Source organism: Martes martes (assembly GCF_963455335.1).
Source record: "Martes martes genome assembly, chromosome: 5".
NCBI lineage: Eukaryota > Metazoa > Chordata > Mammalia > Carnivora > Mustelidae > Martes > Martes martes.
Window position 1 is genome coordinate 63,498,535 of NC_137892.1, and position 25,863 is coordinate 63,524,397.

Below are 25,863 nucleotides of genomic sequence, written 5' to 3' on the forward strand. Positions count from 1 at the left end.
TTGGGGTGGAGGAAGTAAGCATTCTCTATGAGATACTCTTGAACATCCAAATAGTTCTAACTAACTTCCCCTCCCCGCGGTGATCACCCACTTTGTTGTACCTTCCAACAGTACCTGATTTCAACTTTCTAGTTCCTTTGTTGTGCCCTTTGTGCTATCTAACACTCCATTCCCTCATTCCTCCAAAATGTCTGCTGTTTGCCAGTCTGCCGGGCTTGTTTGTAGCCATGACTGTTCTGCACTGTCTTCTCCATGCCCCAGCCATGTAGGTGTGGTTAGCTGTGTTTTCCCAGTGCCAGCGCAGTCTCATTTGAGGAGTCTGGGTGCAGGTTCCAGGCTCCTGCAGTTTCCTTTCTTCTGCTGGGTGAATTGCTTTATCTCTCTAGTTGCTGGCCTCCTCGTTTGTAAGATGAATTAGATCAATTATTGAAGCAGGTTGCTGAACCAGCAGCATCAACATCACCTGGGAATTTATAAGAAATGCAGGTTCTCAGGCTCCACCCATATTTACTGAATCACAACCTCTGGGGGTGGGTTTTAATAAACCCTGCACTTGTATCTCAAAATTCATGCCCAATTTTGAGAGCCACTGAACTAGATATTCTTTAAGCTCCCTTCTGGTGCTTACATTCTATGAATCTATTATCCTTTGATCTGATCTACATGATTTACGTGATTTTTTAAAATTCTGTAATCATGTCTCAGGGTTATGAAGAGTTCAGATAAGTGAAAGGGCATATTGTGAGATACCCCCTTCCTTATATAATTATTTATGTAGTTTCTTCAAACATTTATTTAAATTCATCAGCCTCCAGCCATATACTTTTAAAGAAACTTTAATAAAAAAATCACTGAGATTTATCACAGTGGAGTTGTACATCATTTTAGTGAATGGTTGAAAACTGCTGAACAGGTGTAATAATGCCTTTGGGATTAAATAATTGTAACTGAATTACATCTTCATAATGATAGCAAGGGGAGGCAGCACCTCTCACTGCTCTATCACAGTTGATTTTAGAAGGGTTATAAGAAGTGGAGCAAGTCTGAACCATTATTATCACCAACTGTTTGGGATGCTGTACTCATAAACTGTAAACAAAATTGTAATTATTAAGCTGTGGTCATGTACAAATTTCCAAGAGATGGAATTGGTGTAACATTTTAGAGTTTGGTTTTCTTAAATTTAATCTCTCTGATGCTAAAATAACCAATTGTTTCCCTCAATTCAGTTTAAAAAACAAACAAAAACAAAAGCAAATAATACCTAATTCAATTAAAGCCATTTGTTTGCAGTCACCATGACAGAATTAACACTTATTTAACTTAATGTCCTCTGCTTCTACTAGTTCCAGAGGCAATGTGAAACTTAAGAATATAATTTATTTTTTTTTTTTTTTTTTTTTTAAAGATTTTATTTATTTATTTGACAGGCAGAGATCACAAGTAGGCAGAGAGGTGGGCAGAGAGAGAGAGAGAGAGGAAGGGAAGCAGGCTCCCTGCTGAGCAGAGAGCCCGATGTGGGGCTCGATCCCAGGACCCTGGGATCATGACCCGAGCCGAAGGCAGAGGCTTTAACCCACTGAGCCACCCAGGCGCCCCTTAAGAATATAATTTAAAGATGTAAAGATTCATCACATTCTCAAAGCTCAGGAAACAAAACAAACAAAACAGCCTGAAGCTCATGAGTCCTCAAATTGTCCACTAGAGAATAGAAATTTGATATGTGTTGTTGTTGTTTAATAAACATAAGATTCTTTTTAAAAAGAGTTTTAAAAGATTGTAAATATCTTGCGGGTTAACTTAGAAAAATTCACTAATTGTCTGTACTTGCTGCATGGACTAGGGATGATAAAAGCCAGACAAGGGAAGTGCTTTTAAAGGTGTGCAAAGAAATGAATTCCTAGTAAACAAACATGTTTGAATTTCCCATTTTCAGGCCTCTGTGTTCTTGGTGAGCATGAAAAACAGATCCTGCCTTCTGAAACCATAAATCCAACACCGGGGAAGACAGCTAAAAGGTAGATCTCAGGTGTCCTTATGATTCATTCTTTTTGTCTTTACTGCAGTCACCTCGACCATTTAATTGTACCAATTTCTAAAAGAAATGTAACAAGGTTTTAAGTATGAGTTCTAGTTGATGCTTAAACTGAAAGAAAATGAAATACTCGCAAATGCTTGTATAATATAAGCCAAGGGGTTTTCACAGTTAATTGGAACATCTGAGTAAAATGAAGATTACCTATGTTTTATGTCTGCCACTGATGAGAAAACGAGAGATTGGTGTGATGTACTCATTGGTTTGTGAATCTAAAGGTGTGTGGAGAGTGTCACAAATCACCTTGATGTCCCTGAGAAGGAGATTTTACCTCTGAAGCTCCGATTAATAAAAAAAGATATTTAGCTAGATAGCCCTTGGTTGCCTATGCATCTGTGTGTTCTGACACATAGCAGCCCCTTCATTTCAGGGCTGGAATAACTTACACTCAGGAAATCAGCTCAGGATTCATTGTCTTTAGATTAGTATATGTAAAACATCTCAGTTGGAGGCAGTAAAGAGTCAAAACAAATCACACTACACCTGCTTTCAAGATCTGTTCTCATTTGTAAAGGTAATATGAATTTGATATAAGAATACCAGATCATTTTCCCCTGAGCACAAAATTTGTTTATTGCCTATCGAGAAAAGAAGTGGCAAAGGTACAGAGTTAGAGGTATTCATCTCCTGCTGCGCGTGCGTCTGAGGTCAGCCTGGTTCCTGCCAAACTCCCCAGCTTTTTCTCTTATCTGAAAGTGGAGGTGAATGGGGCAGGGGGTCGGGGTGATGGGCAGCAGGAACCCTGAAGCAAAAAGCGCAACTGCACCCTCCATATCTACTTTCACTAGCGCACACTGTGCAGAAGAACAGACTAAATTAGAATTCAAAGCAGGGCAACCTGGGTGGCTGTCGGTTAAGCTTCTGACTCTTGATCTCAGCTCAGGTTTTGATCTCAGGGTTCTGAGTTCAAATTCTGCGTTGGAGCTTGGTGTGAGTTCAAGCTCAGCATGGAGCCTACTTTAAAAAAAATTAAATTCAGAGGAACAAAGAAACAGATTGAACCTCAATGTCTCCTGTCAGACACAACATTCTGCCTTGCCTTCAGTAAGAAAAACTAAAAGAGGAGCTCCTCCATGTTGGAAGGACCCAATAAATAAGTCAGTTCCACTGCCCAGGTCCAGTGTGATTTTTGACCCATTCAAGATTTCAGTTTGTTGAGGGTAGAGCCAGTCTCGCAGTCCAGCAACCTTTCTTGTATATCACCCCTTTCCCATAGAATATTTCTCTGAAAACTTGGTTCCATTAAGCAGTTAGCAAAACAGGTGTTCCAAAAACAGGGTGTGGTAGTCAAATTCCTTTAGGCAGCAGATGGTTACATTCATTCCGTCATTAAACAGTGTCAGACGAGTTTCTTGGGGACAGGTTCCTGAGTCTGTTTGCCCTTGTTGATTGTGAAGGGAGGCACGACTCGCTGGTGTAGAATGAAGTGTTCCCAGGCGTGCTTGGTGACAGAATCCTCTTCTGTTGTGGAGCAGGGAGGCTTTGGGGAGTCTAGTGATTCACAGAGCTTTCTTTGGACAGATTTGATCTATGCCAAGGTGGTCCTGTAGTGACTGCTTATTTGCTCGGAGACTTGGGAGAAGACCAGTTGGTTCAGAGGGTGAATGGGGCACCTATGGGCAGGTCAGGCACTCAGAACTGCAGGATGCTTGTCTGCCAAAAGAGATAGCTGGTCTACAGCAGTGGTTTTCCATGAGAAAAGGAAGTATTGTTGGAACTACAGGGGCTGGGCCAGTGTCTTCTGGAGGCAGGGAAGGGTCTCCTGTGGTAGACAAAACTTTCCACACCCGCACACCCCCAAGTGGAAAACTCCCCACTTTACCATTGTTGACCTAATAGCATTGTACATGCATGTATTATTTGACCGGCAATTCTTCCTACAAGAGAGTTTCTTTCTGACAAACTTACATTTTTGGAAAAAATATATATACATGCCATATACACACATATATTTTATACACGCACACACACAGTGATAGTCACTGAAGCAATGTTAGTAATAACAAGAGGGGCACCTGGGTGGCTCAGTGGGTTAAGCCTCTGCCTTCGGCTCGGGTCATGATCTCAGGGTCCTGGGATCGAGCCCCACATCGGGCTCTCTGCTCGGCGGGGAGCCTGCTTCTCCCTCTCTCTCTGCCTGCTGTTCTGCCTACTTGTGATTCTATCTCTCTCTCTCTGTCAAATAAATAAAATAAAATTAAAAAAAAACAAAAACAAAAACAAAACAACAACAACAAAAAAAAAACGAGATGAGAAGCAAGTAAATATCCACAAAAGGAATATGTGTAACCATTACATAAAGCCAACTCTAGATGTATGATTAAATGAAAAAGTAAAGCACAGACACAGGACATTAGGATAAAACTGCATTACATATCATTAGTGGATACTCAAGAAGTATAACAGTGGTTGCACCTAGTGTCTCAGGGCTGGGGCTGTCAGAAAAACATATTTCACAATCTATACCCTGTTACATGCTCAGTTTTGTACCATATGTAAGAGAGCGGCTCCCAGTTGCTCCCCCCCCATACATATATGTCAGTCATCATATCAAGAGATAGAGTTATTTCCGTTTGAATCTGGGCTGGCCTTGGGAAATACTTTAGTGGACACGTCCTTCTGGTAAGTCCACCCTTAACCTCTAGGAAGACTAATAGCTTCTGCTTCCTTCCCATGAGAAGCCAGCTACCGTGTAAGATGTCCAGTCACTCTAAGAATACCATGCTATATTCGGCCATCTCTGTGGAGGCACCCAGTAGGTGAGTGAGAAGCCATCTTAGACGTTGCAGCCCCAGCAGACACTATGTGCTGTTGGAGAACCACCCTGCTGAGCCTGTCCCAGATGGTAGAATTGTGTTTTTGTTTCAAACCACTAAGTGCTGGGGTCATTTATTAAGCAGAAAGAGATTTTAAAAATTATTGCATATTAAATGTAAATATGTAAAATAATTTCAAAGTGTTTTTTCATATAAATTTGTATAAATGCAGGATTTGAAATATTTTAATAGGAGGATAAGAAAGATAACTACAGATGACTGAAGTGGGGATCAGAACATATCACCCATGAGGAAAAAGAGTAAAACTAATGAGGAAAGAGGCAAATTTTGCTGACTTCACAAGACACCCCGGGGTTTAATTTCTGTCAGGGCAACACACCCAGTCCTGTGTGTGTGTCTCTCTCTCTTTCTCACACACACACACAGCCAGTTAATTATTCTTCTAATTGGGGGGAGAGGAGCGAATATTAAACAGGTTAATTGTTACCATCATCAACCAGAGTCCAAGACTGTGAATTGAGAGTATGTTCCAAGTTACACCATGGGATGCCTGCTGGGACCTGATAATGTGATAAAGAAATAAGACAAAGGAACCTAAGTAGCATAACCTTAGTATTTCAAAATAATAGACAGGTGGAAGGAGAAATTAGTTTGATTTTAATGAAAAAAATGAATTCTCAAATATTTTAAAGGGCTGCAGTTATTACTTTTAAGTACAGTACATTTTACAAAGCTATAAATGGGTATCTAATAAGTTAAATGAGGTAAGTTAATGAAAGAATTAAGATTCACAAGAGGCCTACATTATGTAATTATGTATCATAAAACAGAAAGTCCTTTAACATGTTAGAATTAATTGGATGACCCAGAAATTGAAGGTACATTGAAGTTTTAGTTTGAAAAAGCAACTAATTTCAGATTAAGCCTTTGTACATAGTAGATACTCAACAAATGCTTGGTAAACTAAAATGAACCAACTGGGAAGGGCCTTCGGCAATTGTCACTCCCTCTGGACAGATAACTACACCCAGTTCCCACTGCCTTAGTGGTAACCGCGCCCCCCCCCCACCCCATATTGTATTCAGAGGCACTTGAGAATGTGAGGCTAACCTTGAACATGGTCCCATTTATTTATTTTAAAGCAAATCATTTTAAAAAATCAGCAATGTAATTATGGATAGTAACAAATTATTTGCTGAATAGTGCTGTTAAGAACAGCTAATTTAAGACATTTCCCACGGAAAATTCCAGTTGAAGTGTGAGTAGGTTAACCTGGAAAGATTAATACAGAAAAGAGTAGAAACAAGCAGAATACCAGATTATTTTCCAGGTTCAGCCTGAAGACATGGGAAGGAGCATGTCATGAGAGAGGGATGAGCATCCCGGAGTGTAGGTGTGGAACTGAATAGCTACCATCTCCCCCTCATATTGTTCTGGGACAGGCCCTAGCACCCTGCTCTGGGTAATGAGACCAGCTCTGAGGAGCGAGTCAGAACAGTGGGAGGAAGGACATTGTCATCCTCAGCTATAATATTAACTGGAATCTATCCAAAACATTACCTTGGGTAAGATCTGCTTCCTTAGTTCTTTTCATCAGTGGGGACTCAGGTGAATTTCTAAGACCATAACATAGCTTAGAATCAAGATCAATACTGAATTAGCAGACATGGCTAAGGATAACTAGGGGGAAATAATTAACAAAATTAAGGAGGATTTGCACCGCTGGGAACCATAAAAGTTATTTTATGGGTCCATGTAAATGTAATAAAATCTCTGTCTGTGCCACAATTTAATTTCACATCAAAAAGGTCCCCACAGATAGTCTGTAAGATTATTTTACTAAAATTGAATATGTCTATCCCTTCCTAGTCTAAGCAAAAAAAAAAAAAAAAAACACTTACTCTGCCTAGAAAGTTATGTTTCACACAGAGGACAGGAATAAGGCCCATCTGATCTCAAGCATTGCCTAATGTCAGCAACTCATAGGAGGTAACACAATTAATTTTTATTAATAATAGCACTTCACAATTGGTAGAGATGGAACATAATATATCAAAAGGATGTTTCCAAGAATAGCGCATACTTTTTTCAAATTAAAAGAGTCAAATATTAACAAGAGTGAAATACAAAAAGATAATGTCTATTATACAGACATTTTTCATATTTTTACCATATATTTTAAAAGCTTATTGGCATATAATTCACATACTCTACGATTCACCCATATAAAGCATATAATTTCAGTGGTTTGTGGTATATTCAGAGTTGTGCAACTATCCCACAACCAATCTTAGAACATTTTCATGACCCCAAAAAGAAACCCCATAACCATTAGCAGTCACTCCCCACACTCTCCCTCCCCCAGCCCCTAGGCAACCACTAATCTGTTTTCTGTCTCTAGATTTGCCTATTTCGAATATTTCATGTAAATTGAATTATACAACATGTAGTCTTTTGTGACTGATTTCTTGCATTTAGCATAATGTTTTTAAGTTTCATCCATGTTGTGGGATATATCAGTACTCCATTCCTTTTTATTCTCAAATAATATCCCATTATATGGATATATTACATTTTATTTATCCACCTGTCAGTTTGGTGGACATTTGAGTTGTTTCCACTTGTTGGTTTCTATGAGTAATGCCGTTGTGAACATTGACATACAAGCTTTTGCTGGGACAAGGTTTTGTGCTTTTTTATTTCTCTTGAGTATATACCTAGGAGCATAGGCATAGACAACCTAGGTCATATGGCAGATTTACAATTAAGATTGTGAGGAGCTGTCAGACTGTTTTACAAAGTGAATGTACCAGTTTACATTTATATTTACATTACATGTAAGGGTTTCAGTTTCTCCACATTCTCACTAACAGTTGTTTCTGTCTCTGTTCTTGATTATAGTCATCCTAGTGGATGTGAAGTGTTATCTCAGTTTGGTTTTAATTTGCATTTCCCTAATGACTAATAATGTTAAGCATCTCTTCATTGCTCATTAGCCATTTGTATATTTGGAGAAATGCCTAATTCAGACCCTTTGCCCATTTTTAAATTGGTTTGTCTTTGTATTATTGAATTGTAAGAGTTATTTATATATTCTGGATACAAATCCCTTATCAGATATCATCTGCAAATATTTCTCCCCTTCTGTGGGTTGTTTTTTCACTTTTTTGCTGTTGCTTGAAGTACAAAAGTTTTCAGTTTTGATGAAGTCCAATTTATCTATTTTTTCTTTTCTCTTTTTTTTTTTTTAAGAAGATTTTATTTATTTGTCAGAAAGAGAGAGAGACAGCACAAGCAGGGGTTTGGCAGGCAGAGGGAGAAGCAGGCTCCCTACTGAGCAAGGAGCCCCACATGAGACTCGATCCCAGGACCCCAAGATCACAACCTGGGCTGAAGGCAGTCACTTAACCAACTGAGCCACCCAGGTGTCCCATAGCTATTTTTTCTTTTGTCACTTATACTTTTGATGTCCCATCTAAGAAGGCTTTGCCTAACTCAAGGTCACAAAAATTCACTCCTGGGTTTTTTCAGAGAGTTTTATAGTTTGAGCTTTTACATTTAGATTATAACCATTTTGAGTTAATTTTGTGTATAAGGAAGGGAAGCAGTTCACACCTTGATTCTCTTGCATGTGTATATCCTATAACTGTTTTAAATGATGTTATTACTCATATTTTCTTGCACTCTGAGAAATATATATTGTTAATACAAAAAGGAGAAAGATAGGTTTTGATTCTCCCTCTCATAATTTACTCTTAGATCATACTCACATCCAGTCTGAGGAAATAAATTCTTACCCAGTCAATGCCCAAATGTACTGGCCCATCTGCACACCTAAGATGTGACTATTCAACAGACACTGAAGTGATAGGAGTCATTGCATCATACCCAAAAATGAATCTGGAGAGAAAATGGCCATTTTCCTCTTGTGAATTAAAAAATGTTATAAGAACAGAAAATACTCAAAATGGGCAAGTGTATAGGAAAAAAAAGGATTTCTCCTAGACTGCCCTTAGAAGTGCAAATGAGTATGATGTTTTCTGGAAAGTAGTTTGGCCATATTTATCAAAAGCTTCAAAAATGTTCATGCCATTTGATCTAATCATCCCTCTACTTAGTAGTACTCCATAGAAATAAGCAGGCTGCTCATGTGGGTAGATTTACAAAGATATCTATCACTGTATTTTTAGAATTGAATTCTTTTCCTACTTCTGTAATTTCTTGATTACGTTATTATATATATTATATGTATTAAATGATTATATGATTGTATTATAATCACAAAAAATTTTGAGCATGTACCCCCAACATATGTATATCTATTATATACATTAATATAATTTGTATCTTATAAAGCATACACATATTAAAGGATAAGATAAAAAGGAAACACACTTAAATGTGTATTTATTTTATTTATTAGTGCAGAAAACCATTTTGATTTCAGTAAAATTATTATTAATTACATTTTAGTGAAGACAGTGTCACTGACTGTCAAATCCAATAAGAAAATTGTTTTAACAAAGAGCTTTTCTTAGTTGTAGAAGTGTCAGCTCTGCCATTATGTGTACTTCACATGGCTTGAGTGATTGGCGTCATCTCAAATTTGAGGTCTATTCACAAATTTTATTTTATTTATTTATTTTTTAAAGATTTTATTTATTTATTTGACAAACAGAGATCACAAGTAGGCAGAGAGAGAGAGAGAGAGGAGGAAGCAGGCTCCCCGCTGAGCAGAGAGCCCAATGCAGGGGCCGGATTCCAGGACCCTGGGATCATGACCCAAGCTGAAGGCAGAGGCTTTAATCCCCGAGCCACCCAGGCGCCCCTAGGTCTATTCACAAATTTTAAAAATTGTCTATTTTGAGGGGTGAGTTAAAACTAAATAATGTAATCATAAATCTATTTAACAGGAGTACACAAAAGTATAATACATAGCAATACTCTGGAAATCGACTAACCCAGAAGTTGACTGAATTCCTCAGCTCTGTGTAACTCCCAACTCCCTTCTTCCTTAAGGGCTCTCCACATTTTCTTTCTTTGCTGTCATCAGCTGAAATATGTGCCAAATATTGTTGCCACTGTCAACCCATATTAAATACAGGTATAAATCTATACTTAATCTCTAACATTTTTCACTGTATCCTGGAGGGTTCTTATATCCCTCCTAGAGTGAATGCCTCATTTTTAAAAAAAATATTTTACTTGTTTATTTATTTTAGAGAGAGACAGCAAGTGTGAGAAATGGGGAGGAGCAGACGAGGAGGGAGATGGAGAGAAATCTCAAGCGGACTCCGCACTGACCCCCACTCAGGGTTCGACATCATGACCTGAGATCATGAGATCTGAGATCTGAGATCATGAGGTTAAATTATGATTAAACTAGTGCAAATTAGTACAATGCTTTCTGGAAAGTAGTTTGGCCATAGATAGATAGATATGTAAATATAGATATCTTTGTAAATATACCCACATGAGCACACTGTTTATTTCTACAGAGTACTACTGAGTAGAGGGATGATTGGATCAAATGGCATGACCATTTTTGAAGTTGTTGATAAAAACTAGTTAACTAATGATAAGTTTAACTAATTTAACTCACCCCTCAATCATCTGAGATCATGACCTGAGCCAAAAAGAAGGATCAGATGTTTAACCATCTAAGCCATGCAGGTGCCCCCCAAGAGAATGCTCCATTTTGAAATAATTATCATCAAGCTAAATGTTTAAAACTTGGGTTCTGAAGTCAGACCATGTTCCATATCTTGAATCTTGCATTGACTGAGTCACAGTTTTTCATCTGTAAAGTGAGGATAACAGTATCATGTCCTTCATAGGGTTATTGTAATGATTAAATAAGATAATGTTTATGGAGTACTTAGCATATTAAGTGCTTGGTTAATGTCAGTAATATTATTACTTCAATTTTAAAAAAAATATTCATCTGTTTATTTTATTTTATTTTATTTTTTAAGATTTTATTTATTTATTTGACAGAGAGAGACACAGTGAGAGAGGGAAAAGCAGGCTTCCCGCCGAGCAGGGAGCCCAATGCGAGGCTCAATCCCAGGACCCCGGGATCATGACCTGAGTTGAAGGCAGCTGCTTAACAACTGAGCCACTCAGGCACCCCTAATTTGTTTATTTTAGAGAAAGAGAGAGAGATCATACACAGGTAAGCGGAGGGAGGGGCAGAGGGAAAGGGAGGGAGAGAGAATCTCAAGTAGACTTCCTGCTGAACACAGAGCCCCACACAGGGCTCAATGTCACAACTAGGAGGTCATGGTCAGAGCTGAAATCAAGAGGTGGATGCTTAACCAACTGAGCCACCCAGGCATCCACCTACTACTTCAGTTTTTCTGCAAAGATTATTTATTTTGATATTCAGAAAAGGAAAACAAAACCCTTAAAAAGAATAAGGCTTGATTCTAAATTCCATAAAGGTGAAGGCTATGGTCTGTGTTTCTTTTTTTCCTCTATCACCACCTGCCTAGCTTAATGCCTGGCCTTCGGTTGTTTGCCAGATAGGTGCTTTAACCAATGAAGCAATAGCGCCACCTCTACAGATGTGTTTAAAATGTATTTGTTGGAAGCCTGTGGGATGCCTGGTTGGCTCAGTCAGTTAAGTGTCTACCTTCAGCTTAGGTCATGATCCCAGGGTCCTGGAATCGAGTCCTGAATGGGGCTCTTTGCTCAGCGGGGAGCCTGCTTCTCCCCCTGCCTGCCACTCCCCCTGCTTGTGTGTGTTTTCTCTCTCACAAATAAATAACTAAGAGCTTTTAAAAAATTTATTTGTTGGATGGCTAAAGAAAGAGACTGCATACCTTAGTAATAAAGAGTTCCTCCACTTTTTATACTGGTGATTACAGGAGGCGGCATGGAGTGTGGCTCTGAGTAAAAGCACAAAATGTATTGTTTACTCACAGTGATACTGAATTCTGTTGCACCTATTTAAGTGGTTTGCCTTTATCATATACATTCCTGTAGCATTCTCCCTTACCTAAAGTTCTCAAACCATCCAGACTTTTGTCCTGGGAGTCCACCATCTGAAAGTCACTCAGGGAATCTGAATATGTAGCTGCATGAAGATGGGAAGTCCTAATTCTTAATTTATCTTAAAATCAAAGCAGAATCATAATAAAATGTAAATTATACCTTGAAACATATTTATCCTTCTTTTATATTTCCAATTCAAGTCATATGTTCAACTCCTGCATATACAAGTGTTTTGCATAGAAAATTTCTGTCCCTTGACCACAACCTAACCTGTTTTATGTCATAGAAATCTATCCTACTGATCAAAGGGAAATTTTCTTTTTTTTTTTTAAGTTTTTTTTTTTTTTTTTAAACTCTCCAGTCAATGAAAGGGAAACTTTATTGAGGACCCAGGACCTTGGGGCTCAGGCAGGAGGCCGCCCTGCAGGCAAAGGTAGAGCCGGTGGAGGGGCCTTATTTGACCTTCTTTTTGGGGCGCAGGTTGTTGGTGTGGCTGCACTTCTTGTGGCAGTTGACACCGCGGGGGTGCAGGCAAGCATAACATTTGCGGCTTATCATCTTGTCGCAGTTGTATTTCTGGGCCAGCTGGTGGAGGGAGGGCTCGATGATGCCACGCCGGAGGCAAAGCACCAAATGCAGGGCGGACTCTTTCTTGATATTGTAATCTGACAGAGTGTGGCCATCTTCCAGCTGTTTGCCTGCAAAAATCAGACACTGCTGGTCAGGGGGAATGCCCTCCTTGTCTTCGATTTTGGCTTTGACATTCTCAGTGGTGTCACTGGGCTCAACCTTGAGGGTGATGGTCTTGCCCGTCAGGGTCTTCACGAAGATCTGCATCTCTTCGTCTGCTGGCATGAATCTGCAAGGCCGCCACCACCAAACCGCTCGGCCACATAATTGAAGAGAAAGAGCGCAGCTTTTTAAAAGATTTTTGTTTATTTATTTGACAAAGAGAAAAATCGCAAGTAGGCAGAGAGCTAGGCAGAGAGAGAGGGGCAAGCAGGCTCCCCACTGAGCAGAGAGCCTGATGCAGGTCTCAATCCCAGGACCCTGAGATCATGACCTGAGTCAAAGGCAGAGGCTTAACCCACTGAGCCACCCAGACACCCCTCAAAGGGAAATTTTCTATATGGCTCCTTACACAAATAACTCTCAGGACTAGAAAAAATAGCTTGGCCTGCACGTCCTGCTGCTGAGAGGCTGTAAGTCTTTTTTCAATCTCTGAGGCACTGACTATTTCATCAAATAATGATTTCTTTAAAAGTAAACCTACCATATTTGATTCTGAGCTATCTATAATTTGTACTTTCCCAAACTTGGGGTTGTGAGCCAGTCATCCATAACATCAAACGCTTACTTGAGGGCCCCAGCACAATTTTAGTTGAATTAAAAGCTGCAATTTTTAATTTGAAAATAAAGATAATTTTACACAATTTATTTTAAATGTAGCATTTAAAATGTTTTCTGAAGGGATTATTGTACCCAGTAGTGTTCCAATTTATGAGGCTGCAGGTTCTAGAAGCTAGTTCTCCATTCAGCAGAACTTTCCTTGAGACTCACTGTTTAGATTTCAAAGGGCTGCTATGGACCTGGGATAGATATCAGATGAATACAGAAGAAAGGCCACATGAAGAAGGGACTTAAAGGCACCGTCTGGTGAGGGGCAGCTCCTACTCTTCTCTCACCAAACTTCTCCCTTGCCAGTGTGCAGTATGGGTCTGCAGGCTTCTGAAACTTTATGGAATGATGAGGTAATAGGACCACCTCTAGGACTTGGAGAGTGGGCAGAAGTCAGACAGTCTTCCTTTTACTCTTCTCCCTGCTTTTATCTGCTCCTGTGGTATATAACTGAGTGATAGTGCTCCTGGCAACTTGGGAGAACCTAGGTTTTCCTTGCCCTCCTAGAAGCTCCTTTTTAAAAAAACAAAAAAACAAAAAAACATAATATTCTTCAGTAGTCATCAAGCCTAAGATCATGGCTTTGTAAGTCCAGTCTGTCTTGGCCAGTTTGGAAAATGAAAGCGGGACCAGGAATCGAACTTGCTTACTTAAACCTATTCATCATGATCTAGTTGGTCCAGTGGAGGGAAGAAGCTTGAAGGGTGAATCGGAAGTAGGATTCCACTTCTAGCTTTGTTTCCTATTATTTGTGACCTTGGGCAAATCAGTTTAACTTCTGCATGACTCTGTTTCTTCATTCTCAAACAGGAGTAAAGAAACTTCCTGTAACTCAGTTTGCAGGGATAATCAAATGAGATTATATGTATGAAAATTCTCCTTCAGATTTTTAAAGACAATGAAAAATACAGGTTTAAAAATACTATCCAGGGGTGCCTGGGTGGCTCAGTGGGTTAAGCCGCTGCCTTCGGCTCAGGTCATGATCTCAGGGTCCTGGGATCGAGTCCTGCGTTGGGCTCTCTGCTCAGCGGGGAGCCCGTTTCCCTCTCTCTCTCTCTCTCTGTCTGCCTCTCTGCCTACTTGTGCTCTCTGTCAAATAAATAAATAAAAATAAAAATAAAAATACTATCCATGTTGAAAGATGAATAGCTAAAGAAGATGTGGTATAGATATACAATGTACTATTATTCAGTCATCAAAAAATGAAATCTTGCTATTTGCAATGACATGAATGGAACTAGAGAATATTACGCTAAATGAAATAAGTCAATCAGAGAAAGACAATTATCATATGATTTCACTTGTATGTGTAATTAAAGAAACAAAACAGAGGGTCATAGGGAAAGGGAGGGAAAAATAAGACAAAATCAGAGAGGGAGACAAACCCTAAAAGACACTTTTTAAACATTAACGTATAATGTATCATTTGTTTCAGGGGTACAGGTCTGTGATTCATCAGTCTTACACAATTCATAGCACTCACCATAGCACATACCCTCCCCAATGTCCATCACCCAGCTACCCCATCCCTTCTACCCCCTCCCCTCCAGCAACCCACAGTTTGACTCCTGAGATTAAGAGTCCCTTATGGTTTGTCTCCCTCTCTGGTTTCATCTTGTTTCCTTTTCCCCTCCCTTCCCCTATGATCCTCTGTCTTGTTTCTCAAATTCCTTATATCAGTGAGATCATACGATAATTATCTTTCTGATTGGCTTATTTTACTTGGCATAATACCCTCTAGTTCCAACCACATTGTTGCAAGTGGCAAGATTGTGGGGGGGGGTTTCATGGCAGCATAATATTCCATACAATTCCATTGTATATCTATATACCACATCTTCTTTATCCATTCATCTGTTGATGGACATCTAGGCTCTTCCCATAGTTTGGCTATTGTGGACGTTGCTGCTGTAAACATTGGGGGGCACATGCCTCTTCAGATCACTACATTTTTATGTTTAGGGTAAATACCTAGTAGTGCAATTGCTGGGTCGTAGGGTAACTATATTTTCAACTTTTTGAGGAACCTCCATACTGTTTTCCAGAGTGGCTACACTAGCTTGTATTCCCACCAGTGGTGTAGGAGGGTTCCCCTTTCTCTGCATCCTCACCAACATCTGTCATTTCCTGACTTGTTAATTTTAGCTATTCTGACTGGTGTGAGGTGATGTCTCAGTGTGGTCTTGATTTGTATTTTCCTGATGCTGAGTGATGTTGAGCCCTTTTTCATGTGTCTATTGGCCATTTGGGTGAAGAGACTCTTAATCATAGGGAACAAACAAGGTGGCTGGAGGGGAGGGAGTGGTGAGTTGGGGAAATTAAGGAGGGCATGGTATGTAATTAGCAGTGGGTGTTATATAAGACACATGAATCATGGACCTCTACCTCTGAAACTAATAATACAGTATATGTTTTTAAATTGAATTTAAATTTTAAAAAATTGAAAAATACTGTCCATGTATATATAAAATGATTTAGAAGGTTCTAAAATAAAATAGAGGATAAAATAATATAAACTAGAAATTACTAGAAAATACTATGCATCATTTTTATTCTATCAAATTTTATAGGGGAGAAAACCTGTGTAATAACAAGGGCTGTTTGTTATTCAGGCCCTCAGGAAAAAAACATGCAAGATCCATTAACAGGTATTGATCTGAGGTAAAGGCCTAAGAAAACTGTTGAGTTTTAAACAAATAAGCAAAAGGCCCGATCTTAGAATGAGGTCTCTTGCCTGACCTGAGTTGAGATAACTTGAGTCTTGGATTTATCTGGGCTTGAGGACAGCTCTGACACTGACTGTGGTAGCTCGCATGCCATGACCAGGTCATAAAAGCCTAGAACAATCTGGTGGCTGCTCATATCTACAGTATCATGTAAAGCATTGATACTTGTCTCTCCAGCCTAGGTCCTGGGATCTGGGTTTTGAAATTATTACTGCACCAGCGCTGGAGCAACCTCTCCTTTACTGTGTTTGACCTCTGGAACCAAGGACTTTTCCATTTCTGACCATTCATGGGTTTTCTAAGAGCAGGGCTAGTCATGGCCTCTTTCAAATAAAAACCCTGCAACATCCCCCAGATTGGCTATCCATTTATAGTAAAGAACTTTAACCATATCCAAAATTGGGGTTTGGACCTATTATCTCCGTGTCTGATATCCTGAGGGATTGGTCAGTATAAGCCAGGTAGCAGGGAGGGAAAAGGTGCTGTTGAGAGAAAAATGACCAAGGATGAATAAGGAATCTGGAAGAATATCATGAGGCAGCAGGTGCCACGGGGCTGTACTTTGACATTTCCTATTCTAGGTCTCCTTGGGACTGTCCAGTCCGGGGGTTCCAGGAGGGCAGGACTGAGGAAAGTATGTCCAGTACCAGCTCCTGTTGCTAAGCAACCTCTTCTGAGAGAGCCAGAACAACTCAGGTGCTTTCCTATAATGTGGAGAAGAAGGTAAGCAGTGGCAACCTGCAGGCGGAGATTGTGAGGAAATACCTAACAGGAGTAGCAGAGACCAGAGGCATTGGAGGGTGAGCACAGGACCCAAAGAGCTTCTGCCCTGGCACCAACATCCAAAGGCCTAGAGCCAGATAGGGAGCAAGCAGGAGCTGAAGCAAGGGACCACTAAGAGGAGGTCAGCAGCTCTGATTATGCATTAGCTATCAGCCCTCCTTCTGGAAACTCAGAGGCTTATAAGGAATGAGAAGGGCTGAAGTCCTGTTAGCTGTTGTTTTGTTTTGTATTGTTTTGTTTTGTTTTGTTTTGAGATTATGAGCACGGGGGCGCGGGGAGGGGAGTGCGCAGAAGGAAAGGGAGGAGGGAGAGAGGGAATCTTAAGCAGGCTCTATGCCCAGTGTGGAGCCCCAAGGGGCTCAGTCTCATACCCTGAGATCACGACCTAAGCCAAGAGTCGGACACTCAACCCACTGAGCCATCCAGGTTCCCCAGAGGACATCAGCTTTAGTAGACCTGGGTTCAAGAATTTGAGTGCCCTTTGCCTAAAACCCTCGTATTGGATGGAGAGATAGCATGGCTGTGCAGTGTCCATATAGAATAATTCTGTTGCCCATTTTCAATTTGGTTAAGCAACAATTCCCTCTTCTCCCAAACATTAATAGTTATTTAACCAGATTGACCTCCTGTTTTCATATGGAGGTCATTTAGGATCTCAAAGGTGAGGTTCACCTTATTCCTCAAGGTCCCATGAAAAAAATCAAAGTTGGATAAACAGGAAAATGCAAAAGACTCCACCCCAAAATTGCTAGAACTCATACAGGAATTCAGCAAAATAGCAGGATATAAAATCAATGCACAGAAATCAGTTGCATTTCTATACACTAACAATGAGACAGAAGAAAGAGAAATTAAGGAGTCTATCCCATTTACAATTGCACCCAAAACCGTAAGATACCTAGGAATAAACCTAACCAAAGAGACAAAGGATCTGTACTCTGAAAACTGTAGAATACTCATGAAAGAAATAGAGGAAGACAGGAAGAAATGGGAAAACGTTCTGATGCTCATGGATTGGAAAAACAAATATTGTGAAAATGTCCATGTTACCTAGAGCAATCTACATATTCAGTGCAATCCTTATCAAAATACCATTAACTTTTTTCACAAACATGGAACAAATAATCCTAAAATTTGTATGAAACCAGAAAAGGCTCCAAATAGCCAAAGGAGTGTTGAACAAGAAAGCCAAAGCCGGTGGCATCACAATTCTGGACTTCAAGCTCTATTACAAAGCTGTCATCATCCTGAAAGTATTGTTCTGGGACAAAAACAAACACATAGATCAATGGAACAGAATATAGAACCCAGAAATGGATTCTCAACTCTATGGTCAACTAATCTTTGACAAAGCAGGAAAGAATATTCAATGGAAAAAAGAGTCTCTTCAACAAATGGTGTTGGGAAGATTGGACAGCCATGTGCAGAAGAATGAAACTGGACCATTTCCTTTCACCACACACAAAAATAGATTCAAAATGGATGAAAGACCTCAATGTGAGACAGGAATCCATTAAAATCCTTGAAGAGAACACAGGCAGCAACCTCTTCAACCTCAGCCACAGCAACTTCTTGCTAGACACATCTCCAAGGCCAAGAGAAACAAAGGCAAAAATAAACTATTAGGACTTCATCGAGATAAAAAGCCTTTGTACAGCAAGGGAAACAGTCAATAAAACCAAAAGACAACTGACAGAATGGGAGAAGATATTTGCAAATGACATATCAGATAAAGGGCTAGTATCCAAATATAAGAACTTATCAAAAACTCAGTACCCAAAAAACAAATAATCCAATCACAAAATGGGCAGATGACATGAACAAGTATTTCTCCAGGAAGACATACAAATGGCCAACAGACACATGAAAAAATGCTCCACATCACTTTGCATCAGAGAAATACATATCAAAACCACAGTGAGATACCACCTCACACCAGTCAGAATGGCTAAAATTAACAAGTCAGGAAATGACAGGTGTTAGCGCGGATGTGGAGAAAGGGGAACCCTCCTACACTGTTGGTGGGAATGAAAGCTGGTGCAGCCACTCTGGAAAACAGAATGGAGGTTCTTCAAAAAGTTGAAAATAGAGCTACCCTATGACCCAGCAATTGCAATTGTAAATACCAGGTATTTACCCCCAAAGATACAAAGGTAGTGATTTGAAGAGGCACATGCACCTCAATGTTTATAACAGCAATGTCCACGATAACCAAACTATGGAAAGACCCCAGATGTCCATCCACAGATGAATGGTTAAAGAGGATGTGGTATATATATACAGATACACACACATATACATACAATGGAATATTATGTAGCCATCAAAAAATGAAATCTTGCCATTTGCAACAATGTGGTTGGAACTAGAGGGTATTAAGCCAAGTGAAATAAGCCAATCAGAGAAAGACAATTATCCTATGTTCTCATTGATATCTGTAATTTAAGAAACAAGACAGAGGATCATAGGGGAAGGGAGGGAAAAATGAAACAAGATGAAACCAGAGAGGGAGACAAACCATAAGAGACTCTTAATCTCAGGAGTCAAACTGTGGGTTGCTGCAGGGGAGTGGGGTGGGAGGGATGGGGTGGCTGGATGGTGGACATTGGGTAGGGTATGTGCTATGGTGAGTGCTATGAATTGTGTAAGACTGATGAATCACAGACCTGTACCCCTGAAACAAATAATACACTATATGTTAATTTTTTAAAAAGATTTTATTTATTTGACAGAGAGACATCACAAGTAGGCAGAGAGGCAGGCAGAGAGAGAGAGGAGGAAGCAGGCTTCCTGCTGAGCAGAGAGCCCGATATGGGGCTCGATCCCAGGACCCTGGGATCATGACCTGAGCCGAAGGCAGAGGCTTTAACCCACTGAGCCACCCAGGAGCCCTATATGTTAATTTTTAAAAATACTCCAAAAAAAGAGAGAGAAAGAAAGATGTATAAACAGCCTGTAGAAGCTTCTTTGGTTAGAGATCCTCTCCTTTCTTTCCCAATGGGTCTAAAAATCATTAGAAGCAGAGTTAAAACTTAATTATCAAGAAGAAGATGAGGGGGAGGAGAGGGAGAAGGGGACGAGGAAGAAGAGGAGGGGTGGGAAGGGGGTCAGGGAAAAGGGGAGGGGTGGAGAGATGAGGCAGGGTGGATGAGGGGGAAAGAGGAGGCTGAGGAGAAGCTTACTTGTGGGTCTGTTTTCTTGATGTAGATGCCCACTCATAAAATGTACCTGCTTATTTCCACCTCTGCTATATTGACATGTTTGTAATTCAAAGTCCCCATTGGGAAGTATTGCTAGAAAGAGAATAGCCATGTTAAAGAACAGGTACATTTTTAGGCTTCTGCTATATATTGCCAGATTGCGCCAAAGGTAGTGAGGGGAGGGATCTCCTTTTCCAGTGCTCCCCCAAAGCTTAGCCAGTTTATTAAGTGGGAAAGGACCTCTATTTGTTGCTGGAATTTTCATATTTAAAATTACAAACTATTCAATGATTTCAACAAGATTTAATAGAGCTTTTGTATTCTGTTCTCTGTTCCATTAAAAAGCACTTTGGAGGTTAATAAGGAAATGTCTGACCTATTCCTCGCCCTCATATATTAGAGGAGCTAAAGGGGCTAAATAATATGCTCAACATTCTTGAGACAGGAGACAATAGGAGGTCTGCAAAAATGTGTGAATCTGGGAGGACAAGGATAGGTCTATGGTCCATGCTAACTGGTAGGCAGGGAAGACTTCATGGAGGAGGTGTGATTGGTACTGGGTCCACAAGGTGGATAGGATTTGAGTAGGTAGAAGAAATGTGATAAGACATTGCCAGTGGGAGTGTAGGCAGGAACAGAGAGCAAAGTCTTGTGTTCAAACTGAACAAGGTATGTGCATTGGTTGAGGTTCTCTGGGAAGCAGGTGGTAAAGGGAAAGTGAGGATTTGACTAGAGGAAATGCCTATGAGAGAACACACAAGAAGAAGCTGGAGGAGGCTGGGAGAGCTATCAGACTGTGATGCATGTTAGTGAAGGAGAGAGGAGCGGAAGAGTGAGTGAAAGCTTCCAGGACTTTCTTGCTTTGTGATAACATTTGGGAAGGGTTGTCAGGGAGTCCTTGAACCAATATTGACCACCAGAGGAGTTCATGTCTCCCAGGAACAGGCTGCTTTAGTATCTCTGCTGCATCCAGTCAGCATCTGGGAGCAGCCTGTAGGAAGCTGGACGTTGAAGTCTTGGTACAAATGTGATGATGGATCTCACAGCATAGCAGTTAGGATTGTAAGCTAATTCCCTGGCATTGGAGGTCTATGAGGTGCAGTCTCATGGCTGCCATAACACAATGGGGAAAGAACGAAAAGACTGGCCTCACCGGGCAGAGTGCATTTATCCAGAGGTAGGAGAGGTTTCCTACTTTCATCTTCAGAGAAATATCTTGATTTCTATGGCTGGGCAGAGGACATGGTGGTGATGGAAGCTTTACTAATGCAGCCTCTCCCCTCATAAACCCCAGGAGCTAGGGTGTGGACTGTCAGGTCAACGAAGGTCATGTTGGATAAGATGGATGGGCCCTCGACATCCATTCCTCCTTCCAGTGTACTTTCCTCTATGGCAGAGTCTGGAAAGCTAAACACTACTCTTTCTGGATTCCGCTGTAGCTTTCATTCTGGATGCAAATTAAGTTCTGCCCATTATTTGTACCTTTGGGACATATGGAAGGCAGAAGTTAGGCAGAGGCCATCCTGCTGTTTTTCAGATTTGTTTGTTTGTTTTGTTTTCTTGCTGACAGTTGAGATCATGGAGACTTTACTTTTTTATGTAGGAGCATTTCAGTGTTCGTTCTCCAGCTTCAGGAGTTGGACAAGCTTTTTTTTTTTAATTTTTAAATTTTTTTATAAACATATAATGTATTATTAGCCCCAGGGGTACAGGTCTGTGAATCGCCAGATTTACACACTTCACAGCACTCACCATAGCACATACCCTTCCCAATGTCCATAACCCAACCACCCTCTCCCTACCCTCTTTCCCCCCAACCACCCTCAGTTTGTTTTGTGACATTAAGAGTCTCTTATGGTTTGTCTCCCTCCCAATCCCATCTTGTTTCATTTATTTTTTTCCTACCCCCCAAACCCCCCATGTTGCATCTCCACTTCCTAATATCAGGGAGAGCATATGATAGTTGTCTTTCTCTGATTGGCTTATTTCACTCAGCATAATACCTTCTAGTTCCATCCACGTCGTCGCAAATGGCAAGAAGAGTTGCACAAGCTTTGAGTCGTGGGGGTGGCAGCTTCCTGATCTCTAAAACCACAGCTACAGCGGTGTGTGCTGGATAATTCCACTAGCGCCTTCCTTACTCTCCAGTTCCTGGAACTGGCAGAGGATGCACTCCCTGGAGGGCTAGTTCAGCAATGCTGTTTTGGGAATCATTTCTAAAGGTCAGACTGATACTGCTTTTCCTTTGCAATGATTTTTGTTTGGTTTTGTAATAGATTTTATTTCTTTTTCTGTACCATACAACATTTTAAAATATTATTGGCTATATTACCTATGCTGTATTTTTCATTCTCATGACTTACTGATTTTATAAACTGGAAGTTTTTATGTCTTAATCCCCTTCACCTATTTCAACCATCCCCCAACCCTCTCTTCTCTGGCAACCACATTTTGTTTTCTGTATTTAAGAATCTGGTGTTGTGTTTTTAAAATTATTTCTTTGCTCATTTGATTTATGTTTTTAGAGTCCACATGTAAGTGAAATCATATGATATCTGTCTTTCTCTTTCTGACTTAGTTCACTTAGAATCATACCCTCTAGGTCCATCCATGTTGTCACAAATGACAAGATCTCATTCTTTTTAATGGCTGAGTAATATTCCTCTGTGTGTGTGTGTGTGTGTGTGTGTGTGTGTGTGTGTGTGTGTGTACCACATCTTCTTTATTCATTCATCTATGGATGGACACCTGGTTGCTACCACAGCAAATAATGCTGCAGTAAACAAAGGTATGTGTATATATACATTCAAATTAATATTTTCATATTCTTTGGGTAAATACCCAGTAGTAGAATTACTGGATCATATGTATTTCTGTTTTTCACTTTTTGAGGAACCTCCATATTATTTTCTGCCACTGTATTTTTTTTAAACATTTTTTTTAATTTATTTATTTGTTAGAGAGAGAGAGCGAGCGAGCACAGGCAGAGTGGCAGGCAGAGGCAGAGGGAGAAACAGGCTCCCTGCCGAGCAAGGAGCCTGATGTGGGACTCGATCCCAGGACGCTAGGATCATGACCTGAGCCGAAGGCAGCCGCTTAACCAACTGAGCCACCCAGGCGTCCCTGCCACTGTATTTTTTTTATAGCAGTTGTAGGTTCACAGCAAAATTGAATGAAAAATACAGTTAGTTCCACATATCCTCTGCCTCTCCCTAACCTCCCCCATTATCAATATTCTAGCAGCAGTGTGGTACATTTGTTACAATCAGTAATCTTTTGTTGACACTTTATTGTCACTCAGAGCATGTAGTTTACATTAGGGTTCATTCTTGATGTTGTACATTCTATGGCCTTTGACAATTATGTGACATTTTTCACGATTATATCATCCTACGAGGATGATATACAGAGTAGTTTCACTGCGCTAAAAATCCTTTGTGCTTCCCTTATTCATCCTTCCCTACCTATAACCCTTGCCAAGCACTGGGGTTTTGTTTTGTTTTGTTTTTACTGTCTCCCGTAGTTTGCCTTTTCAGAGTGTAGCTGGAATCATACAGTGAGTAGTCTTTTTAGATTGGGCTTCTTTCACTTATAAATATGCCTTTAAGTTTCCTTCATGTCTTTTCTTGACTCAATAGCTCATTTCTATTTAATACGATTAATAGCCAGTTGTACGGATATACCACAGTTTATGTATCTATTCATGTACTGAAGGACATGTCGGTTGCTTCCCAAGATTTTGTAAGCGCCTACTTCCCTATATTAAATACCTGGGTTAGTTTCCATCTCCCTGTACTTTATACTGACTGCTATAGAAGAGAAGGTGCATATTAAGATATATAATGTTAGCACAAGGCTGAAGTCGCAACAAAGTGGGGCCCAGCTGAGAAATAGGTTCACTTGACCATTGCTTTTCTAATTTACATGTTCATCGTGTTCGCTGATCTCCTGAGACATCTCCACCTTGTTCTGTTCCCTGTGGGAATGAAGACATGACTGTCACTGACTAAGCTCAAAAGACAATTAAGGGTCTAAGTTTCAGACTTTACCATGTGCAAACCAACAGAACTGGGCTTTCCTTGTCTCTTTGTCTTTGCTCCTACAGAGAGTTCTCTCAGGAACAAGAGCACACTGAGCTTTTTCTCATCTGAGGGTCTTTCCACTTGTGTTAGGGATAGCCCTTCCTCCAGCTTAACCATATATCTGACCCTTTTGTATCCTTCAGGTTTTAGTTCAAATGTTACTTCCTTATATAATATAAACCCTCACTGTTGTTTTCTATAATATCTCCTTTTCTTGCAGAGAGATGTACTTAATTCAGGCCATAAGAATCTCAACCTTTATTTCTGATTAAGCTTCATATCCCAACAGTTAAATATGAATGGCTATATAGGAGGGAATTTGTTTCCATTATCTGTTGCTGTGTAGCAAATCATATCAAAACTTGGTAGCTGAGGACAACAATTTGTTATCAGCTCTCAGAATTCTGAAGTTAAACGGCTTCAACTGGGTGGGTCTTCTGTTGGTCTTTCTTGCAGTTTCTCATATAGCAGCAGTTGGCTGGTGGCTAGGTCTGGCACATCCAAAATGGCTTCACTCACATGTCTGGTACTTCAGCAGGGATGACTGGAAGCCTGGATCCAGCTGGATGCTGGTAGGGCTAGCTTTTCTCTTCCAAGTAATCTCAGCTCCTGTCCCTGCCCCCACAGCCTTTCCACCTGCTGTCTTCATGTGGTTTCTTCAGCAGGGTAGCTAAACTTCTTATGTAGCAGCCTCAGCCTCCCAACAGCATAAAAGCAGAGGCTGCCAGGTCTTCTTAAGACATATTGTTGGAGCAGTTACAACATCACTTCTGCTACATCTTTTGACCAAAGCAAGTTACAGAGCCAACCCAGATTCCATGTGGAAGGAGACTATACAGGAATGTGAATACCAGGAAGCCTGGTGCATTAGGGTTCATCTTTGCAGACTAGCTACCACAGTACTTAAACATTGTCAGTCAGTGGACCTCGCCAACATCCATTAAGCTGGCTAATGAGTAATAATGATGATCATTCATGATGATGATGATGATGAATGAGGAGAATTCTATCTGCTATTTAAAACAATTTTTCTCCTTGGGAATTGAGATAGTTCATAGGAAACCATAGGAAGATTCTCTAAGAACTGGGAGCCAAATAACAGTCCAAGAATCAAGAAAGTTAAGAGCTACATGTGATGGATGATATTAGCCATCTGGAAAAGTCTTTAGGACTAATCTCTAAATCATTCAAGAAGAAAAGTAGCCATCAAATTTCATAAAGTGGTATGGTATTGGTAGCCTTAAACAGAGAGGTTTTAATGGAGAGTTGGGTTGGAAGCCAGAATAGAGTGGGTTAAGAAGTGAGTGGTAGGTGACAACATGGGCAGAGCAATTTAGCAACTTTTTCAAAGATGTAGCTAGGGGTTTTGATGCACAAGTAGTAGGATGGGAAATGGAAGGGAAAAGGAAGGGAAATGGGTACGACTTTTCTGGATGGTAATTAGGCAGCAGATAATAAAAATCTTGAATATATTAATGTCTTTTGGCCAAGGTATTCAACTTCTAAGAAAATAATTTAATGAAGTAATCAGACATGTGCAAAGATTCATATAATAAAAAATTCACTTAACGGCTCAGTCAATTGAACATCTGACTTGATTTTGGCTCAGGTCATGATCTTATGCAGTGTGGAACCTGCTTGAGATTCTCTCTCTCTCTCTCTCTCCCTGCCCCTGCCCCTCCCCCTCCCCCTGCTCATGCTCTTTCTCTGTCTCTCAAATAAATAAACAAACAAACAAATAAATCACACACACAAAAAGAATAGGTATAAAGTAAATACCTGTGTAACCATCATCCAGGAGAACAA

At 40.2% G+C, this 25,863-nt stretch overlaps 1 protein-coding gene and 1 pseudogene across 2 annotated transcripts in view; both read right to left on the bottom strand.

The window, feature by feature from the left end:
• The window catches only part of LOC308342884 (large ribosomal subunit protein uL23-like), a 1,151,147-nt pseudogene that overhangs the window by 1,100,832 nt on the left and 24,452 nt on the right, over positions 1-25,863 (bottom strand). The window lies entirely within an intron of this gene.
• On the bottom strand, positions 12,322-12,705 carry LOC308343687 (ubiquitin-ribosomal protein eL40 fusion protein-like; the record flags this gene model as incomplete). Its single annotated transcript, XM_080804824.1, has 1 exon — positions 12,322-12,705. One exon carries the CDS (start codon positions 12,703-12,705, stop codon positions 12,322-12,324), a length of 384 nt encoding a protein of 127 aa, XP_080660950.1.